Below are 21,109 nucleotides of genomic sequence, written 5' to 3'. Positions count from 1 at the left end.
AGACTTATGCACATGCTTAACATTGAGCACATGATTAGTCCTGAGTTAAACAGATCTACTCAAGTGTATAAAGGTAAGCACATGCAGGAGTCTTTGCAGGGTTCGGGCCTCAGTGTCAACATAAACTCGTTTTGTATCTAACTCAAAGTCCTTTTCAAAGGAAAATCAGAAACTATTCCCACCACCCACATTTCTGAAGTAGAAATACTGGAGCCTAGAATACAGAAAAGGATAACTAGCATTCTGCCAAGTTTGCATTTCTGTCTCTCATGAAATGTGTGTATTATACTGTAAAACTAACACATTTTGCACCAAGAAATATTTGCAGCTGCTATGCTGGAAGCTTGAGAGCATCACTTATTATTCCCGTGATTTAGAACATCCTTGTGAAAAAAAATGTGGAACCAGAAATTGCTGTTGTGAAATTAGTTTTTTGAATTAGTGAAAAAGTAATACATTTTGACTGCCAAAATAACCAATTTTACAATATACTGGGAGAGAATATAAAACACTGTGGATTTTTTCTATATGTGCACATATATACTGTGATTTTATATATATATATAAAAAACACACAAACTGTATGTGTATTGAATCGAATCTATCTAAAAATACACACACAAACTGTGTATGTGTATCTATATAACAAGACTCCAGGATTATCACTGTGGAGCCTAGAATGTCTGTTAAATCAGTCTGAAGCAATGGGAAGAGATACAAGACTGGCTGAGAGCTCTTTATGTAAAGAATATCATTCAGATTCAATCATCACTGGGATTCGTGGTCCGTTACTGTCCTATTTTTATGATGTTAGTTATTTTGACTCTATGAATTACACCTGTGTGAAAGCACAGGCTTGCAGCTACTAGTACATGTATACTGAATTTGAGATAAATATCTATCTATATACTGATTGTACAGTAGAACCTCAAAGTTACTAACACCTTGGGAATGGAGATTGTTTGAAAGTCTGAAATGTTTGTAATTCTGAACAAAACTTTATGGTTGTTTCAAAAGTTTACAACTGAACATTGACTTAACACTGCTTTGAAACTTTACTATGCAGAAGAAAAGTGCTGCTTTACCTTTTTTTTTAGTAGTTTGTTTAACACAGTACTATACTGTATTTGCTTTTTTTTTTTTTTTTTGGTCTCTGTTCCTGCCTGATTGTGTACTTTGGGTTCGAAATGAGGTGTGTGATTGACTGGTCAGTTCGTAATTCTAGTGTTCATAACTCTGAGGTTCTACTGTATATATAAAATGTATACATTGAGGGTTGGTCTACACTAGAAAATTAGATTGACCCAGCTACATCACTCAGGGGTGTGAAAAATCCACATCCCTGAACAACGTAGTTAATCAGACCTAAGCCCCCATGTAGATAATGCTAAGTCGATGGAGGAATTCTTCGAATGACCTAGCTACTGCCTCTCAGGGAGGTGGATTTACTACAATGACAGGAGAACCTCTCCTGTCACTGTAGTAAGTATCTACACTGATGCGCTACAGCCATCACTGCAGCTGTGCTGCTGTAGTGTTTTAAGAGTAGGCATAATTTGGGTATATGTAATGGAGATGAATATAGACAAGAGGACATTATTCTGAAGGAAGCTGACGTATATTTCACAGGGGCTGGTTTATATATTTCTTTCTCGTCTGGTGTCAAGGGAGAAAGTATAGTGATGAAAATTAAACAAGACCCTCTTTGATGAGATAAGCAGCTATCTAGAAGTAAAATCATTTTGGGGTTGTTTACATGGGGACACACAGGCCTGGTCTACACTAGAAAATTAGGTTGGTATAACTACATTGTTCAGAGGTGTGAAAAAGCCACACCCTGGTCTACACTAGAAAATTAGGTTGTAATAACTACATTGTTCAGAGGTGTGAAAAAGCCACACCCCCTGAGTAGCATTGTTAAATTTACCTAAATCCCTGTGTAAACAGCACTAGATCAAAGAAAGGTATGTCGCTGTAAGTCAACTCCCATCTGTTTATGCTCTCTATATGTGTGTATATATACATCCTCAATATTTATTCCACTCTATATGCATCCGAAGAAGTGGGCTGTAGTCCACAAAAGCTTATGCTCTAATAAATTTGTTAGTCTCTAAGGTGCCACAAGTACTCCTGTTCTTTCTGCAGATACAGACTAACACGGCTGCTACTCTGAAATATGTCGCTGTAGTGTTTTAAGGGCTTGTCTTCACTACTGGGGTAAATTGACCTAAATTACGGTGCTCCTTTCTAGCTATGGGAATAACGTAACTGGAGTCAACGTAGCTTAGGTCGACTTACCCCTTCCACTCTCCCATTGACTTATCTTACCCTTCTTGGGGAGCTGGAGTACTGGAGTTGACCGGAGAGCACTCTGCCGTCTATTTAGCAGGACTTCACTAGACTTGCTAAATCTACTGCTAAATCGATTGCAACAGCGTGGATCTCCCCAGTAGTGTAGACAAGCCTTAAGGAAAATTAATGCAAATTAACTTTTAGACTCCTGCATTAAATGCCTTTGTGGACACATTCAGAATTAAAATGGCCTTCATTCAATTTAGTTTAAGTAAAACCACTTTAATTTTGAATAAGAGTGTCCACACAGAGGTTTTAATGTGGTTTACTAATCCATTAAAAAAGTTAATTTGGATTAACTTTCTTGAGATCCTCTGTGTAGACAAGCCCTTAAACTACCTTAAACCCCTGTTTGGATGCTGTCATTCAGAACTGAGGTGGCCTTAATTTGGTTTAGTTTAATTTACTTGGGATGAGCTTTTCACACTCCTAATCACCATAGCTATCCTGGCAAAACTGCGTAGTGTAGACCTGTCCAGTGTAAGGCAGAGTAATCAGTAAAATAGTAAATAAGCCAAATATATTAACCCCCCCCACAATATCTCGATCAGCAGGCTTTCTCTCTTCCCGTTTCAAGTTCCCTCACATTTAAATGAGGGGCGGGGGAGGTGGGGTGTGACTGGAGACAGTTTGTCTGACATTCAGATAGCTGCAGCTAGTCAAACTGCAGCTTTAATTGTGCTGCTGACCAATAAAAAATAGCTGCTGCAGGAGGTAATTTGAATTAGTAATAGAAGGTACAAGCCATCCTAGATTTACTTTGCTTTACCTCATACTACTGTACTGTTCAAATAGTAAATACACCTTTACAGCTTGTGCATTCCAACTGTCTCTCTTTGGCAGGGATAGTCACGACTTTTTTCGCAAAGTAAGAGTAAAAGTATTTTTTCCCCTGAACAAACGTCATTCACGGGAAGCAATTCAGAAGAAACGGGGGAAGATAGGAAAAGTGCGCTTACAGCTTCACTTCTTTCTCTCCCCTTGTTTTGTCCTCTGACTCCTTTCACAGCCCTTGCCCTACCAAACTGTGGTTGCTATTATTATTATTGCTTGATATTGATAATGCTGTAGCACCACTCAGTTTAGGATCAGACCCTGTTGTGGTAGGCACTGTACCACAACTGTACGGGTATGAAAACAAAAGTCCCTGATCCTGCAACTGCCTCCATGTGGATAGATTCCAGCACCCATGTGAAGCCCTAGAGCAGTAAAGGGGAGTCTTTGTGGGCTCAGATTTTTGCCTGAGCAGAGCTCCTTGCAGGATTAGGGCTCAAAACCCCAGTCGTGCTGTTGAATCTGCACAGGCACAAGTGTCTGCCCACGTAGCTGTTTGCAGGTTGGAAGTGGAAGAAATGTGGAGTGTGATGTATGGTTTGCGAGCCATATGTCTGTCAGGGCCCAACCTGGGAATCCTTAGAAGAGCAGTTTCCATGGGAGTGAGCCAGTTGATGTCACAAGAGAAAGCTCTACAAGGTCAAACCTTACACTGCAAACTCCTCATGGCAAGGACCTTATTTCTGTAAGATGTAAGGCCCAGATCCTTAAAGATATTTGGTGCCTTTGAAAACAACAAAGAGTCTGGTGGCACCTTAAAGACTAACAGATTTATTTGGGCATAAGCTTTCGTGAGTAAAAACCTCACTTCTTCGGATGCATAGAGTGAAAGCTACAGATGCAGGCATTATATACAAACACATGGAGAGCAGGGAGTTACTTCACAGGTGGCGAACCAGTGTTGACAAGGCCAATTCAATCAGGGTGGATGTAGTCCACTCCCAATAATAGATGAGGAGGTGTCAATTCCAGGAGAGGAAAAGCTGCTTCTGTAGTGAGCCAGCCACTCCCAATCCCTATTCAAGCCCAGATTAATGGTGTTGAATTTGCAAATGAATTCTAGTTCTGCTGTTTCTCTTTGAAGTCTGTTTCTGAAGTTTTTTTGTTCAATGACAGTGACTTTTAAATCTGTGATAGAATGACCAGGAAGATTGAAGTGTTCACTTACTGGCTTGTGTATGTTACCATTCCTGATGTCCGATTTGTGTCCATTTATTCTTTTGCGGAGGGACTGTCCGGTTTGGCCAATGTACATGGCAGAGGGGCATTGCTGGCACATGATGGCATATATGACATTAGTGGATGTGCAGGTGAATGAGCCCCTGATGGTGTGGCTGATGTGGTTGGGTCCTCTGATGCTGTTGCCAGAGTAGATATGGGGACAGAGTAGGCAACGAGGTGCCTTTGAGGATCTGGGACTAAGAACCTGACCCTGCAAACATGCACATGAGCAGTTTTCTGGGACAGCTCTTATGAACAAAGCTTGCCATGTGGGCAAGAGTCTGTAGGATTGGCCCTCAAGGGCCTGATCCTGCTATCAGTTATGCAAGGGCTGATCCCTACACCTGTGTGGCACCCTGCTGACTTCAGTGCCAGTCGGCCAGCACCAATCTCCCTCCAGCTTTTATTGTTTCGTTAAACTCTGTTGCCCATTGTCCCCTTGCCAGGCGCCTGCTGCTCAGGTGGGTGGGGTGGCAGCTGCTGCTTTGCCCCTCGGCTAATGCCCTGGTCTCCCTCCCCACCCGGCGCCACCGAGGGGGCAATTTGGCCAACTCCAGCAATTGCAAGGACTTTTCCTCCCCGCCCAACCAAACTCCTCTTGGCGCTGGAGGGGCGACTCTGCCCGGCCAAAGCATAGGCAGGTCTCGCCAGCCTGGCTGCCGCCCCGCCGCCTGGTCCCAGCGCCCCCCTTCCCCCGCGGCGGCCGGCCCCAGCCCGGGGACACTTTGTAGCAATTAGTTTCTCTCTTTGTATGGGGATTCCATTCAAACTGAGCGGCGTGTTCCGCGTAACCTTCCGCTAGGAGGAAAATAGTTCCCAGCCCGATGCTGATGAGTTCAAAGCAGGAGGTTTGCAGCCCCCTCGCCGGGGCCCCTCCGCCCGATCCCCTCCCCCTCTTCAAGCCCCTCCCCAAAGCTCCCTGCGTCTCGGAAGCGCCTCTGGGGCCAAGGCGTGAAACTCCCCCTTCCCTCCCCGATACAATGTAGCCTTGGAAGGGGCTGTATCACTGGGCGTAGAGATTGCAAAACCCAACCACGTACAGCGGGCGATACGCCTCCACCTAACCTGACAAACGGAAGCGCCGGGCCGGCTTGATGGACGGGGTGGGGCGGCCAATGGCAAAGGCACCTGCCTCCCAAAATGTGGGGGCCTCCAATGGGAGGCCGCGGGAGCGGAGGGGGAGGCAGGGCCGTGCAGGCAGCAGCGCAGGTTGACGAGTGTCCCAGTGCAGGGAAGTGCAGCGCTGGGATGAGCCTCAAAGTTCTAGCCCTCGCCGTGCAGGGGATTTAAAGCGGCCACACACTGAAAGCGCCTCCGCCTCTCTCCCCCCAGCCGGGGGCTTTGCCAGCCTCTGCTGCTCCCAGGCTCCAGCAGCCCCTTGTCTCTACCCCCTCCCCTCCAGCCCCCCAAGTTAACTCTGATCTCTCTGCCAGGTTCACCCCCAAATGCCAGCCATGATAGAGAAGGGCCCAGAGGTCTCAGGGAAGAGAAGAGGCAGGAATAATAATGCCACTGCTGCCGCCAGTGCTAATAATAATGGGAATAATAAAAGTTTGGCAGCGGCAGCAGCACCCAATGGAAATAGCAGCAGCAACTCCTGGGAGGAAGGCAGCTCTGGCTCCTCTAGTGATGAAGAGCATGGTAAGTCCCCTGAAGTGGGAGCCTCAAACTCGCTCCGGGATTTTCTTATTAATCTCTCTCTCACCCACACGAATCAATGAAGCACGTTCTTTCTAACTCGGACTCTCTCTTTGACATCTTAGCAGGAGGAGGCATGAGAGTTGGAGCCCAGTACCAAGCCGTGGTTCCTGATTTTGATCCGGGTGAGTTATTTTGTTTCTAGCGTCTCCTAAGGATTCAGCACCATTGTGTGTGAGTGGGTTAGGAGCCTCCAACGGCGGTGTGTGTGTGTGTGTGTGTGTCTGTCTCTGGCTGGAGATCTGACATCCTGCGTTTGGGAGTTGGGGGTTAGTGGTTGGATTGATCCGCTGGACATAAGACTGTTTTATTGAGGGGATGGGGGAGAGGTCACTTTGTTGTATAAGATTTGTCGTAATTAAAAAGGGAGGGGGAAATCAACAACTTTTGTGTGTGTGTTCACCCTGCTGTCCAAGGCAAGAACAGCAACAAGGGGGGAACGTGTAGGGGAAACGTGCCTCCAGACTAGGGGGGAGGGGGAAGGGAGATCTTTCCTTTTCCATGAAATAGAACCCAAACTATAGCTATAGATCTATTTACGTCCCTCCTCGCCCCCGCCCTCCCCCAGGGAAATAGGAATATCTTACTCTGTGGCACGGAAGCAAGCGGGATTAGCCGCGCTACTTTCTTCCCCCCCCCCCCCCCCTTTTTTTCTCTCTCTCTCTTTCTTCAGGTGTGGTTAGTTTCATATTCACGATGATCGGATTGGGATCTGGGTCTTTAAGAGACTATCATGGCACTAATTAAAAGGACTTTCATCAAATTCCCTGGCACTAATATGAAATCGAATCCTTTAGTGGGTTTTCTATTCTCCTACCCCCAGGACTTTTAAAAAATACACACACATATACCCTCTCCCCTCCCCCAAAACGAGACATTCAGGGCCAGAGGAGAACAACGACCCCCCCCCCCCAACGGTTAATAAAAGAAGTCCAGATGCTTTCCAGAGGGCGCTTTGCAAACAGGGAGAAAAGCAGAGAAGCTGATTTGGCTAGGAGAGACCGTAAATGGCAGTTAGATTTCCGCTCCCCCCTCCACACGACTTGTATGTTTGTGGGTTCGACCATAAGGGTAGAAATAAAAAAGATGAAGTCACAAATGCCTGTTCCTCTTTTTGAAATCTATTCGAATATGGCTATTTTAGTCAAACTAATGTGGCTGTTTAAAAAAAAAAAAAAAAAAATCTTAAAAAGAACCAGTTGGTTGCCAAAATGTTCCACATTCCATCTATTCTGCTGCAGTTCTTTGTAAGCTAATTTAAAGTGGTATGGAAGCAAATTGTGAGCAAACAAAGGAATTGTAGTTGTACTGGAAGGCATGCGATTCAAACATTTTAGTATAGATGTGTCTACAGCTGTGTGTGGAAAGGTAGACTGCCGACTTCCTTAGTTTTTAAATGTGTTTTTTAATTGTTCTTTTGTAACTGTAGGTTAAAGCTAGTGAAAACCCTCTTACTGTCTGGAGGTCTTAACACTTGGAGTTGCCTTTTGCATATCTCAAACTTAATTGAATCCTCTGTACCTCTCAGAACAAAACAAAACACATGACTTGAAAATAACAATAGTTCATTTCTCAGAACAAACCAGAGAGTAACTCCTGCTGTTAATTGACTTATTATATCAATCTAAATTCAGAAATATATATTCTTGAGCTTTTCAATGCAGAGGATAAAGATGTTTTGGGTGCCTTTTTATTTAATGGAATAGGTTGGTTTTTCTCAATTTTTACACTGTTGCAGTCTCTGCAAATCAATTAACTTATGCATTTTTTGTGGATACCCAGGTTGAACATCTTTTTAGTTACAGCATTTCATATAGTTATTTACAGATTTTTTTTATTTGTATTGCCTGTCTCTTCTGTCTTCTTCCTGGGTAGACATTTCTCGTTGGTTCTTCTGGTTGACAGAATAGGATACAAGGTCTCTCTGCACATGGGAACTCCCATTTTTTGGTTGACCACTGGGGGAAGGGCTTATTGGGTAGCAATTGACCCTCTTTTTCGTTCTGTAGGTCAAGCACAACATTGCTGTAACGTACATGGATCCTACTGGCTTCTAGCCAAGTGTTGCAACAATACTTTACACTTTTCATTGAACCTTGCAAATCAATTCTCTAGCTTACCTCATTTCTCTACTAGAGCAACTCCCCCCCCCCCTTATTGCTATGACTGAATTGAATACACTTAGGATTGCATTTATTTTATTCTAGTTTTCAGTTAATGCTGTAGATTTACCTATGTAGAAGTTATTGCATTAATTACTGACTCATCTTTCTTCCAAGTGGGGTGGGAAGTGTATGACACAGCTGGAAAAATAAATTTAACTTACACAACTTCAGTGTTCAGTGGAAGTTCAGCCTGAGTAAACAATGCAGTACTTAGTCCATAATGGCCTGATATAAAGTAAATAAGCAGACTTTCATTGACTTCAGTGGGCTTTGGATTGGGCCATTATTGTGCAACTAATTTTTAGACCTAATTAAGAGTTTAGTGTATACTCGCATCTATGTTCTACTTGCGTAGATTGATAAAATTTAGCATTAGTTTTCCAAACTACCTCGATAGTTTTGCAATTAAACATTGTTCACAAAAATGTATATTTTCTCCTCTGAACGTCCCTATTCAGTTTTTTATTTGATTTATTTTATTTTTAAAAATAATAGTATGCATTCCTAAATAACTGTACTTCTGGAATATAATGCCAGTCAAACTTGACCTTTCAACAAAAAGTGTTAATTTTAGTTATCTAGAGTCTATATCTCTCAACCCTAAACAATTGTTTAGCCTGGAAATTCCTATGACTACTAAATTCAAACAGCATAGTGTTATAATAATGCACGATGACTGTAGGTTCAGTTTACCAAACATCCTATTTCTAGTAGGGAACAAAGGATTGTAAAACCTGTTGTTTCTTTGCCCTGGACTATTCTGGGACTCTAGCTGGTGCATTGGTACAAACTCCTGGTATAAACAGTGTCTCCTTGACCCTGGGTAAACTTGCGCCAATGTAAAACTGTGTGTACGCTAGGGATCTGCACTGTTGCAGCTGTACTGGAGGCTGAAACTCAGTGTAGACCAGATTTTTTGCATCATGGCCATGATCTTAGAATAGAGACTGTAAATGCTTTTAGCTACAGTTCAGCATTAAAGTTAAGTATGTCTTTGATATATTTATTATTAATCATGTTTGTTTATTATGCTAGTGCCTAAAGACCAACCAAAAATGGGGCCCTATTGTGCTAGGCACCCTACAGAGTAACAGGCAGTTCCTGCCCTGAATGCTTACAGTCAAAATTAGTATAAGAAGCAGAAGTAGCAGTCATGTTTGTCCAGTCTGTTTCTTGTGTGTATATATATAAAAATATAATGCACATGTGTGAGGCAGTTATAGTAAAGAATATTAAACTAGGAAGGCTTTTCAGAAGTACATTCTGCAAAATAAAGTGAAGTCGAGCAAGACATTAACAAGATGTTGATTCAGATTTTGTAATTACATTAGTTAGATCAGACCAAAGAGGCAGTGAATACTGTACAACATGAAATCAAGAATAAGGTCTCCTTAATTACTCTCTGGATTTACAATGACAAACTATTAAACAGAATAAAAACAAAACTTCTAAAAAGTGCGTAGAGAACCCTCACCTTTCGGCTACTCATAGGGTTAGAAGGGACCAGAAGGGTCATCTAGTCTAACCTCCTGTAATGGGACAGAGGTTTTTAGTAGTGCTAGGAAAAATACTAAAACTAGAATATATATTTTTAGATTCCTTTTGGAGCCAAAAATTAACTAGATTTCCTTCTAAATTAAAGTGGCTTTCTGGGTGGTTTTTAATTTTCTTTAAAGTTATAATGGCTAAAATTGAATGTGGCAGGGGCCTGATGATGATCTGTCTGATTCTTGAAAGCCAAGGTTATGAACCTGCAAATACTTATGCATGTGGAGCAATAGTCCTTACTTTGTAGCTCCTTGACTTTAGTGGATTGGCTACTGGCAGTAGGACATCCCTGCAAATCTGGATATCCACATCCGCGGTCCATTTTTTGTGGATTGGATAGGGATACAAATTTTGTAGCCATGCAGGCTCTAAGGACTAGGTCACATGGACAAAGTTTTATAGAATCTTTCCTTAAATTAATATCGGTCTCTCTCTCCTTTCTCATCCTACCCACCCATTGGCCCAATGTAAGGTATTGCAACTACATGTTGCTTTGGTAAACCAGGTCTTGGTAGCTTGACACAGGACTTGCTTTTATTGTCTTAAATAGAAAAGTAAGTTTTTAATTGTTCATAAGTGTTATAAATATTTATATATTGATAAGTTTTGCTGTTTGGCCTTGAGTTAATGAATACATTGAGAAAAGCTGTCCCTCCCCCTCAATTGCCCTCTGTAGTAAATATAAAGAATTGTGAGTCCAACATTTGATTGTCAGCTAGCTGATAAAAAGTATTATCAGTAGGCCAGCATATATTGTGAGTTCTCCATTTTGAGAAACTGAGGATTTAAAAAAGAGAACAAAAAGCTGTGTGTACTTGTGTGTTTAATGGAAAAACTTAGTGAAAGGGAATGTTTTGTGTCTGAAAGCTGAATAGAAATCTATTTTATTTTATGTGGGGGGAGGAGGAGAGGAGTACTAACAAAAAACGTGCATGTTACTTGATCCTGATCGCTTTCTGCTTGTTCATCTTGTATGTGCTGAAATATTGGAACCTAGTTACTTATTTTACTCTTTTGCATAGCTAATAACTTTTAAATAAGATTTAGGTTTCAATGATTTTGAAAAGCATTATATAATTTCTTGACGAGAACAACTTGTTCTGAATCTATAAATATAGAGAAGATAGAAACAATTTCTCCTGTGCAATTCTCCTTCTCATGGCTGTAGTGCAACTAAGTACCTTTAATCTTAGTTACAGCAGTACAAGTATGAGCTAGTTCTTATATCTCCAGACTTCTGTTATGTCCAGTCATCTTCAGAGAGAATCCTCCTGTTTTCTTTCCGGTAGACGTGAACTCCTGACAAATGGCTGGTTAATCCAGAGGGTGCCCTAATTCAATCAGATCTATGATGGAGATACCAGGGGGAGACAGAGAGGGAGAAACCCTTTGTGGATTGCTTACAGCAGAGCTGGCCTTCACCAGTCTCTTGCCTGCTATACTACAAAAATAAATGAATAAAACCAGAGCACTCTTGACTTAGGGAAGTATTCCTGTTAAGGGAGGAATTACAATAGCACCCTAGAAGCATCTGGATCCAGGGATACAGAAGGTGGGAGAAACTGCTTAATGTGAAGAGGTGCCATTTGAAATGCTGGAGGTCTGGGAATGCACCCCACTTTGGTCAGGTACTAAGAACTGCCACATAAACATCCAAATGTTTCCTGTCCCTCCTGAATGGCCAAGTCCCTGCTAGTTTGCTGGCAGCTGATTTGATTTCTTTAAAGCTTTGAGAGACTTGGTCAGTACAATCTTGCCTCAGGGAGACCCAGCTCATACTGCCCCTAATACATTCAGTCCCAGTAACTCTTGGAAGTTGTGGGACCATGCCTGGGCAGGGAGGAAGCTTGGGTGCAGCTCTCTGGCAGTTAGACGTTGGTCATCCATTTGGAATCGGAGCGAAAAGTATAATGAACTAGATGGTTCATCTTGTTTCTCTTGGTATGGCTTCCCTTGCTGCAAAGCTCTTGGCTTTGCCCAGTGAAGTGAGTAGCCCAAAGATGCTGCCTTTCACTTCACTGGGCAATGCCAAGAGGCCTCTCCAACAGTCTCGTTACTGGAGGTCATGAGGCCCCCTCGTGAAATCAACTTAGCAGCTCTCTAGCTTCATGGGAGACTAAGTCTGACCAGGGAGCCTGGCCTATAGAGGAGAATGGGAGTTTGTCACCCAAATAACAGGTCCCATCAGCTACCGCAGCAGCACTTCCAAATTGAAGTATCTTGGCTTTCAGACAGAGCACTTCTATATTGAAACTTCTGACAAAAATAATTTTTTGTGGAAAATTTAGGTGACTGCCTTTGTTCAGATTTTCTGTGACAGGGGCAGCACCGCACTGTTCAGCCCTTTGCTTTCTTCCAGGACCCATCTTTCTCTGCTACCTTGTCCCTCAAGGCTCAATTAATCAGTGCCCTACAGCCCCATGGTGCCAGCTATGCTGCAGAGCAGATATAAGGCCCCCAAACAGGAGCCTTAACAAGGAGTGCATTGAGGATGGGGGAGAGGCTGTGGCTGAGGGGTTCCTTTGTCCTAAGTATTTATTTCTTGGTTGCCTCAAGGCCCTTAGGAGTCGTGGATGGGTGGGTACAAGTTAGGGTAGCTCTCAAGGCTGAACTAATACCCAGCAACCCTAGAACAGGGGGAGACTTAAGCCCTCCTCCCCCACCCCCCGGGCTTCTGTGCGGGGCTCTGTACCAGCACACAGATGAGCCTTGATGTCGTGTCTATGTCACCCTTTATAGCAGTTGTACTACAGGAGTAGAATGGGAATGTGTTGAATGCAACTCTTACAGCCCAACAAGAATGCAGCGTTGCTTTGGTACCCTGGGCCTCTTAGCCCTTAGAGACCATTTTTAAGGTTGCTTGGGTCTGTGTCTTTTCTTCAGTCAGTCTGGTTACTCTCTTACAGAGCAGGAGGTGCTCATTGGGTATGCCTGGAGCTGGGATGCGGATGGTCTCGGAGATTATCTGCTGTTAAATAGCATGAAGAACGTCCTTCTAAAACTTGAATGCTGTAGTAAACATACAAATGTCAGTGTGGCCAGAGCCTGTGGCTTCTTTCTCTGCCTGGCTCATGCAATATTTGCATAATAAGCTTGTCACTGCTTCACTTTTTGATGAGTGTATTAATGGTGGGACTGACTTGATAGTCATGAAAAGTGGATCCTTTGTTGTAGCTGGTCTCTGCTGCTTAATGAGTTGCTCTTAAAACTTTTGTTTTCAGCCTAGTTTAGTTTTGTAACTTGGCCAAGTGAAAGGCTTAGAGCTCTCTGTGATTAGTTCTTATTATTAGCTCAGAAATCTTGCCTCTGATCAAGGGGAACTGTACAATGCACTTAAGGGGGCTCTGTCCTGTCACATACCTTTGGAGTATTATAACTGGATGTGGTTTGTAAAACACTTCAACTGTGCAGTGTCGCTTCTGAATATCCATATTGGTTTCTGAACAGATGCTAGGCAAGGACAGCTGGGGCAGCTGGTTCTCTGGAAACTTGTTTAATTTAATTTTTAGTAATGTTCCTTATTTGTGATCCTGCAGCCTAGGTTTTCATGGTGCTTTACAATTCTAAAATAAGACAAATTCTAAGTGCTGAGTGGCCTGTAATCTAACATAATTAGAGTGACTGGTTACTTCAGTGGACCTGGAGCAAGGAACCTCCAATTGTGAAAGCAGAACTGGATTTTGACTGCTCTCCTTGTAAAATCTTTACCAATTGCTCTTGTACATTTTGAGGTTCTGAGCCTCTATATATAAATTAACTAAAACAAATGGCAAACTGAGAATGTCTGTGCTCTTAAATATGTGTTTCAGAGTAGCAGCCGTGTCAGTCTGTATCCTCAAAAAGAACAGGAGTACTCGTGGCACCTTAGAGACTAACAAATTTATAGAAGAAGTAGGTTGTAGCCCACGAAAGCTTATGCTCTAATAAATTTGTTAGTCTCTAAGGTGCCACAAGTACTCCTGTTCTTTTTAAATATGTGTGTGTTGGAAAACATGAAATTGACTTTTGAACTAAAATTTTCTCAAATAATGAACAGGAAAAACCTCCTTGCAGGACAATTTAGATTCTATTTTAAATTTTTAAAAATAGCCCTTTTCTTTGTTTTGTTTTTAACTTTCCTTTTGGAAACTTCCTTTCCAATATAGCCCCGGCTATTCTCTTGAGCACCTAATACTAGTTGTGCTGAAATGTGACTGATAGTGATGTGATAAACTTTTTTTTAGTACGGAAGGTACATTGAGACCACCAAACTCACTTCATTTCTGGTCTAAGGTCTTGAGACCAAGCTAGCGTGTCTAACCCACTCTGCCAAGCATCTTCAAACATTCAGTGCTGCACAGCAGCTAAACTCTTTGAACTCTGCAAAAGGAAGTATTAGTAAATGGAGTTTGTCTTGCATTGATGGGGGGGGAGGGAGTGGGAGGCTGCAGTGGACTGATAACATCTAATCACAAAGATCCCCTGTTCAGAGGAAGATCTGGTGTATACTCATCTCATTTTCCTATTTCATCACATCTGGTCATGGTTCATTAGGAGCTTCCACGCAGGACGCTACTGGTATTCTCTTCTGTCGTTCTTTCAGTGGAGTGGCAGCAGTGTTGGAAATGAACAGTGCAAGGAAGTGAGTTTGTGTCTTTAGTAGAAGTGCCCCTACCCCAAGTTCCTCCTCACTATGGAGAGGTTTCACAGATTATATTCTCATAAGAGATTCTCTGTTACTTTCATAGTATAGCTTTCTAATTTAGAATCTAACCACATGCCACCTATGGCATCTGTGCATTTATGCTGTTGTATAGGTATCTAGATTATGCCCATTATTGTACGGTTCTGCGTCTATACTACAGGTTGATAGCTGAGTCCATTTGGACTTCACTCTATACTGATTTACAGATATATATATTTTTAATCTGGATTTAAATATTGGGCATTAAAAAGTTTGTTCAGGCGACTCTCATCTTACGTGGGGGTTCTGTTCCGCGGTTGGCGCGTAATGTGAAAACCGCGTATAGTCAAAATTACATTGAGTTGAATGGTGGGCGGAATCGCCCGCACTACAGGTACAGTATTAAAATTATTATTTTTTGCCGACCGCGTAAAGCTGAAATCGCGCATATTAAATGTGCGTAAGATGTGACAGACCTGTATATGCCCTTAAAACATCGTTCTCTTAGATATTGTATATTTAGTCTGCAAAAACATAGGCCAGTGAATAATGTGTAACTATAGCAATTCTGCTTCTATTAGCCCAACTATATATTGTTACATAAGAGACTGGCTGGCTTCCTTCCTTGTTAGAAATAATTAGTCATTGCAATTTGAAAAAGCATGGACTGTAGACTCAACCTCATGGAGATCCTATAAACAGTGAAAGATTAAGACGGAAATGGTGCTAGAGGGAAGCAGTTTCTCATCTTGGGGGAACAGTCAAGTCAGGATTGGAAAAGTCTGGATTCATAGTTCACCTATTTATCCACCTTTTTCCTCAAGATGTGAACTGAACTGGGGAATTCCCTCCACTCTTCTGCTTTCTCTCTGGGCCCTCTAGTTTCATTGCCTTTCCTGTGAATCAGGAGCACACTGGCTTGGGCCCTTCATTACGATTTTTGAACTTTTAAAGAAAAAAGAATGGAACACTAATAAAGCTGTTAGACCATGCTGTTTCCAAACAACTTTGACAAGTGGCCTTTGCTACATCTTTTGTTTAGGCTGCGTAAGGAGCTCATGGCTGTTTTCAGTCATGCTGCACAACTGTAGTTCGAATTCATTTTTTTTTTTTTTTTTAAAGAAAAAACACTCTGCATTCCTCACAAACAGTGGGGTCAATCACTTCTCTAGATGACAAACCACTCTAATATTTTACAGGCTTAACACAGGGGTTCTCAAACTGAGGGTCAGGACCACTCAGGGGGTTGCGAGATTATTAGGGGGGGGGGGGGGGAGAGTCGCGAGCTGTCAACCTCCACCCCAAACCTTGCTTCATTGCCAACATTTATAATGGTGTTGGAAACCAGAGTGGATAAAAATCAATGATTTTTTTTTTTTATTGGATTTTTTTAATTTGATTTAAACCGGATTTTTTTGATACTTTTTTTTTCCTCCAAAAGCATTATCTAAAGATACCTCATCATGGAATAGGGATTATAAATTTTAATTCTATAGTATGAGACAATTTATTCATGTAATGTTTAAGAAAAGTTGTTTGTAAAGGAGTTCCAATAGTTCATGGATTAGAGACCCAATCTTATGGGGTTCCACAGGCTTCTGTGTAGATTATTTAGGTTAATCTTTCTATCTACCCAATGGGACTCAGTGGTCAGTTTAGAAGATACTATCAGAGATGCTTAGTTTTGCAGTTCTCAAACTGTGGATTGGTGTCTCCAGAGATAACATGTTTAACGGCAAAAATGTTTTTAAATAAATATATAGAGGTGAGAAATAACAGACCTCAACTCTATTGTCCCCCTGCAAATTTGTGTACACAGAGTCAATCCCTTACCTCTCTCTAAAAGTGCAAAGTTTCAAAAAGTTCAATGAATAGAAGATTGGGGGTGTAATAGATCTGGACAAGGAGAAAAGTCTGGAGGTAAATGTGAGAAGTGAGGGACATATGCTTGTTAATATTCTATGTTTGCTGTTGAAGAAAAAAATCCAGAATACTTAACATTGTTGTTTTACTTAAATAAAACAATTTAAATGTCTGTCTGGTGATGTTCTCCTCCTAATACAGCATGGCAAGAAAATCTTCCAAATATTATTGAATAACCTGTTGAATTGGAGATAGTTCACCTCCCAATGGCTTTATACATACCTGCTTCAATTACCTTTGGTAAATTAAATAACCAAACAATGATTCATTTTCTGATACAGCTGTAAAACTAATCTGAAAAGTTTTCAAAATAAATCACTGTTTAAAAATATATAGTGTGTACCTTCTAAAAACGAAACCTACATCTGAGTTGTGAAGAATATATATTAAGGTTATAATAACCAACAAAAATGCGCTTTTATGTAGAAAACAGTGATTAAATTGAATCTTCCTGACTAGTGATTTAAATCAAATCCACACTGTTAAATTAAAAACATTTAAAAATTATATTTATAAGGGGGTGCGGGGGTTACAGTCAGAGGCTTGCTGTGTGAAAGGGGTCACCAGTACAAAAGTTTGAGAACCCACTGCTCTAACGGAAGGCTATTTAGAGCAGTTTTAGGGATGGAGAGATGGGCTGTAGCGGAAAGTGTACCAGACAGCATTCATACCTTCTTGGTATTGTTTTCTGTCTCAGAATCTTAAATATGTCTCTAATGGGACCCCTTTTCCTGATTTGTGCAGCTGCCACTGCTCTGTTCGTGACAGTAGCCATGGGAACACAAGTAGGATGATATGAGTTTAACTTCAACTTGTTGCTAGGCAGGCTGCCTCAGTGTTGGTATTAAGTAGTCTTAACAACAACAAAAAAACGTGTTCTGATATTCCACCTCTTTGTGTGGGAAGAGAACTTTGTTCTTAACTGGCTCTGGATTTTCTTTGTCTGATAGATGGCATGATAAGGACGGACACAAAACAGCATCTGGACAGTAGCACGTGTGGTGGCTCTCTGCTTAAGGATGGGGAAGGAGTTGGTTGGGGAATGGATGGACGTGACCTCGGTTATTGACAATACATTTTAAACTTCAAAAAAAAAAAAGTACCATATGATGGTGATACATGACACGTGAAACTCAAATCACGCAGTATAAAAGGCATTACATCCTCAGTATTGTAATCAGTGTTAAAAATACATACTACTAAAAACAGCATACACTCTAAACAAAGGTCATTGGCTCCACATATCTAAAGAGTTTAGAAATATCTTTATTGCTGTGAAAATATAAATTGTGACTTAGGCAAGATAACCAGGCATATTAACTTTAAATCTGCAAAGGCTTCTAATTAATACTAACAGCGTTCACATAAATGTACCTTACAAAAGTTTGTGTCCAAATATGTGTGTGTATCCAGTTCTCCTATCACTGAAATGCAACATCTCAAAGTTAGGATTCAGAATTCCTCATTCAAGAGGTGAGGGAAATTCAGTACCTGAAGTAGTGCAAGGGATTGCTCCCTGTTCCATCTTCAGTGTCTGTCATAAGATATGGCAGGGGATACATGGCAAATAACAGCTATGATCCTGAGAAGCACGGAGCACCCATAATTCTGATCAGAGTTAATGGGAGTTGCTGGTGCCTCTTAAGCTCAGACCCCAATATTTCTTCTCTTACTGCTACTCAACCTTTGTTTCATGTATTGCAGCAATAATCGGTTGCACTCTGGCCACTGGGCTGTGTGTGTGTGATGCTCATGATGCAACAGCCATCACTCCCATTCTAGTAATCCTTTCCTAGAGATGTCCCCAACTAACACCTGCTCATCCCTTTCTTAGCAAAATCTACCCTCTTATCTAGCTTCATCTCTCACAGCAACCTGTCTGAAAGTTGCGCTTCCAGCTTCTACTTCCTTTACAGTGGTTCAGCTGTCCTTATTTGCACATGACCTGTAACTCCCTACTGTCAGAAAACTGGGTGCCTGGTTTGCCCCAAGTACTCTTGTAATCAGCCCCTCTGAAGAATTGCCATGCTTGTGGCACGTCCTGGCCATTCTTCTGATTTCTGCTGGTAATACATCTGTCTTCTACCTATTCCATGACCTTGTTCTCCTTACCCCAGCCTTACTACTTGCGTTTTCTAGCCTATTTCCTGTACTTTTCACTCTTCCTGTCCCTCACTGTGTTTTCTGCCTTCTCTTCCAGCAATGTCTCCCCTCCCCTATCCCATGGGAACATCATCTCTGCACCTATTCTGCATCTATTCCACAACTATTTTTAAAATCCCTCTCACGACCTCTTTCTTCTGGTTGATGACTCAGAGCCCTCTGTTTAGCAAAATAAAAATAAAACAAAAACTAGCAGAACTTTGTTTATTTGTATTATCACAATGCCTAGAAATCCCCTGTCATGGACCAGGGCTGCCTGATGCTAGGCGCCATACAAACACAGAACAGAAAGATGGACCCTACCCCAAAGCGTCTACAATCTAAGTAGATGCTTATCAATTACTCGTGTGCTTTCCCCTCGCCTTTGTCTAAGCACCTCCCAGGTACTTCAATAGTAATATCGATGTGCGTTCCCAGACTGTACAGGAAATAGTTTATCAACTTTTAAAACTTTTTTTGGGGGGTGGGGAGAAGTAGGGGGGCAGACAAAAACATACCTCATTGGAGAAGCCAAGTCACAGAAATGGGTTCTGAGCAAGGTTATGTCTGTGGATGTTTAACAGGAACTACTGGACCTATGCTGTAGAAATTTCACACACACACACACACCCCGCCCCTATCCTCCCCGGCACTACATTCCCTCTCCTGGTCTGTAGCTTCACTCTTCCGGTGGTTTGTAGCTGCCATGAAGGCCATGGCTGTGGGGAAAGAGTTGATCTCTTGGCTAGCTAGGTGTGATACTCTGAGCACTCCACGGGATCAGGGCAGGGACCCTGAAGTGGATTCTCCAACAGCTGAAGTCGCAGTGATTTAATGCAATTGCAACTAGATGTTTGTTGCATTATTCTCGTTCTGATAAGGCCCTGCCCAGAGATGCCCCAGTTACCGGATTGTACCTCATCCTGGCCATCTGAAGATTGATGTGTGTGTTTGTCCTCATGGCAGTTTGGGGATCCAATAGTATTAAGTCCAAATGGACCCCAAGGCTGCAGATAGCTGTGATAGATGGATATATTGATGAGCTGACCAACTCTTTTTGAAGCACCTTCTCTCTGGCATTGCCTCAGTCTTGGATAGGTTCAGCTTCATCTATTAGCAGCATGTAGCTCGATTCTTCCACTAGCTCTCCCAGGCATTCTATAAATATTGAATAATATGGAGGAGAGATCCTGCAGGTGAGAACTTTGGAGGTATAGGAACAGTCATCAGAATAACCCCCTGAAGTCAACTGGGGAGACTTTTTTTGTTGATTACATGTCAACTACTTTAATGGATTTCATTCTTTATATACTCACCTTGAGAAACACAACTGTGTGTATCTCTTGGGAAGCAGTCAGCCTGTTACTCCTAAGTTTGTGCAGTAATTAAGACAATTGAGGGGACTATAAGATCCCTCCTCTTCTCCCCCCCCCGCCCCATCCCCCAAAAGTTTCCTGTTTGCTCTGGTTTGAATTTTGAGCAACTCTTTTTTTCTTTCAAAAAACTATCCCTAACCTGTTAGACATAGATTCTTTTAAAGTACAAGCAAATGCCATCCAGGACCCCATCCAATGTTCTTTGTCACCAAGCCTGTTTTGTCCTACAGTTGCAGTTTCAGGTGAAAAATGACTTGTCAACTTCCACCGGAACAGAAGCCACTCAGGCTGTAATTTAAAAATGCTGTGGTGTGGAACGCTGGCTATTTGGTCACTTGGGTACAACCAGGAAGTACTCTAGAGCAGTGGCTCTCAATCTTTCCAGACTATGTATACACCTTTCAGCAGTCTGATTTGTTTTGCCTACCCCAAGTTTCACCTCACTTAAAAACTACTTGCTCACAAAACCAGCTATAAAAATACAAGTGTCACAGCACACTATAACTGAAAAATTGCTTACTGTCTCATTTTGTCTGTATGAAATTTTAGATTGTACGGATTTCACTAGTGCTTTTTATGTAGCCTGTTGTAAAACTGGGCAAATACTAGATGAGTTGCTCTACCCTCTGGAAGACCTCTGTATACCCCCGGGGTACATGTACCCCTGTTGAGAACCACTGCTCTATAATATTCAGGCTCTTATCTAGGAGCAAAGATGGACAGTTAGCGAACTTGTTTTACCTTTATAAGCATACTAGAAAAAGTATGGTTTTATGCCATAGGTTGCCTACCGCTGATCTAAATAAATCCTAACTCTTTGGGTCTATTACTGTAAGGCAGGTTTCCTAATACTGTAATCACTTTTGTAGTTCTTCTCTGCATCCTTTCCAACTTCACAATTCAAATAGAACGTTGATAACCCCAGAACTGGACACAATATGCCAAATACACTGGTAAAATAACCTCTCTACTCCTACTCGAGATTCCCCTGCTTGTGCATCCCAAGATTATATTAACTCTTTGGCCACAGCATCGCATTGGGAGCTCGTGTCCAACTGATTATTCACCACAATTCCCAAATCTTTTTCACTTGCTACTTCCCAGGATACTCCTCCATTCTGTAAATGTTACTTGCAGTCTGTGTTTCCAGATGTATACATCTACATTTAACCATATTAAAATGCATA

General features: G+C 41.9%; 1 protein-coding gene across 1 annotated transcript in view; it reads left to right on the top strand.

The window, feature by feature from the left end:
- The first annotated feature begins 5,617 nt into the window (after positions 1–5,617).
- RCOR1 (REST corepressor 1) overlaps positions 5,618–21,109 on the top strand; it is a 123,783-nt gene continuing 108,291 nt past the window's right edge. Inside the window, exons 1-2 of the mRNA XM_034768881.1 lie at positions 5,618–6,048; positions 6,171–6,230. Coding sequence (XP_034624772.1) covers positions 5,853–6,048; positions 6,171–6,230 — 256 coding nt within the window. The 5' untranslated portion in view covers positions 5,618–5,852. The remainder of the gene's footprint in view (positions 6,049–6,170; positions 6,231–21,109) is intronic.

This window comes from Trachemys scripta, chromosome 4, assembly GCF_013100865.1.
Source record: "Trachemys scripta elegans isolate TJP31775 chromosome 4, CAS_Tse_1.0, whole genome shotgun sequence".
NCBI classification, from domain to species: Eukaryota; Metazoa; Chordata; order Testudines; family Emydidae; genus Trachemys; species Trachemys scripta.
Note: the sequence above shows the minus strand (reverse complement) of the source record. Positions and strands in the feature narration are given on the sequence as shown.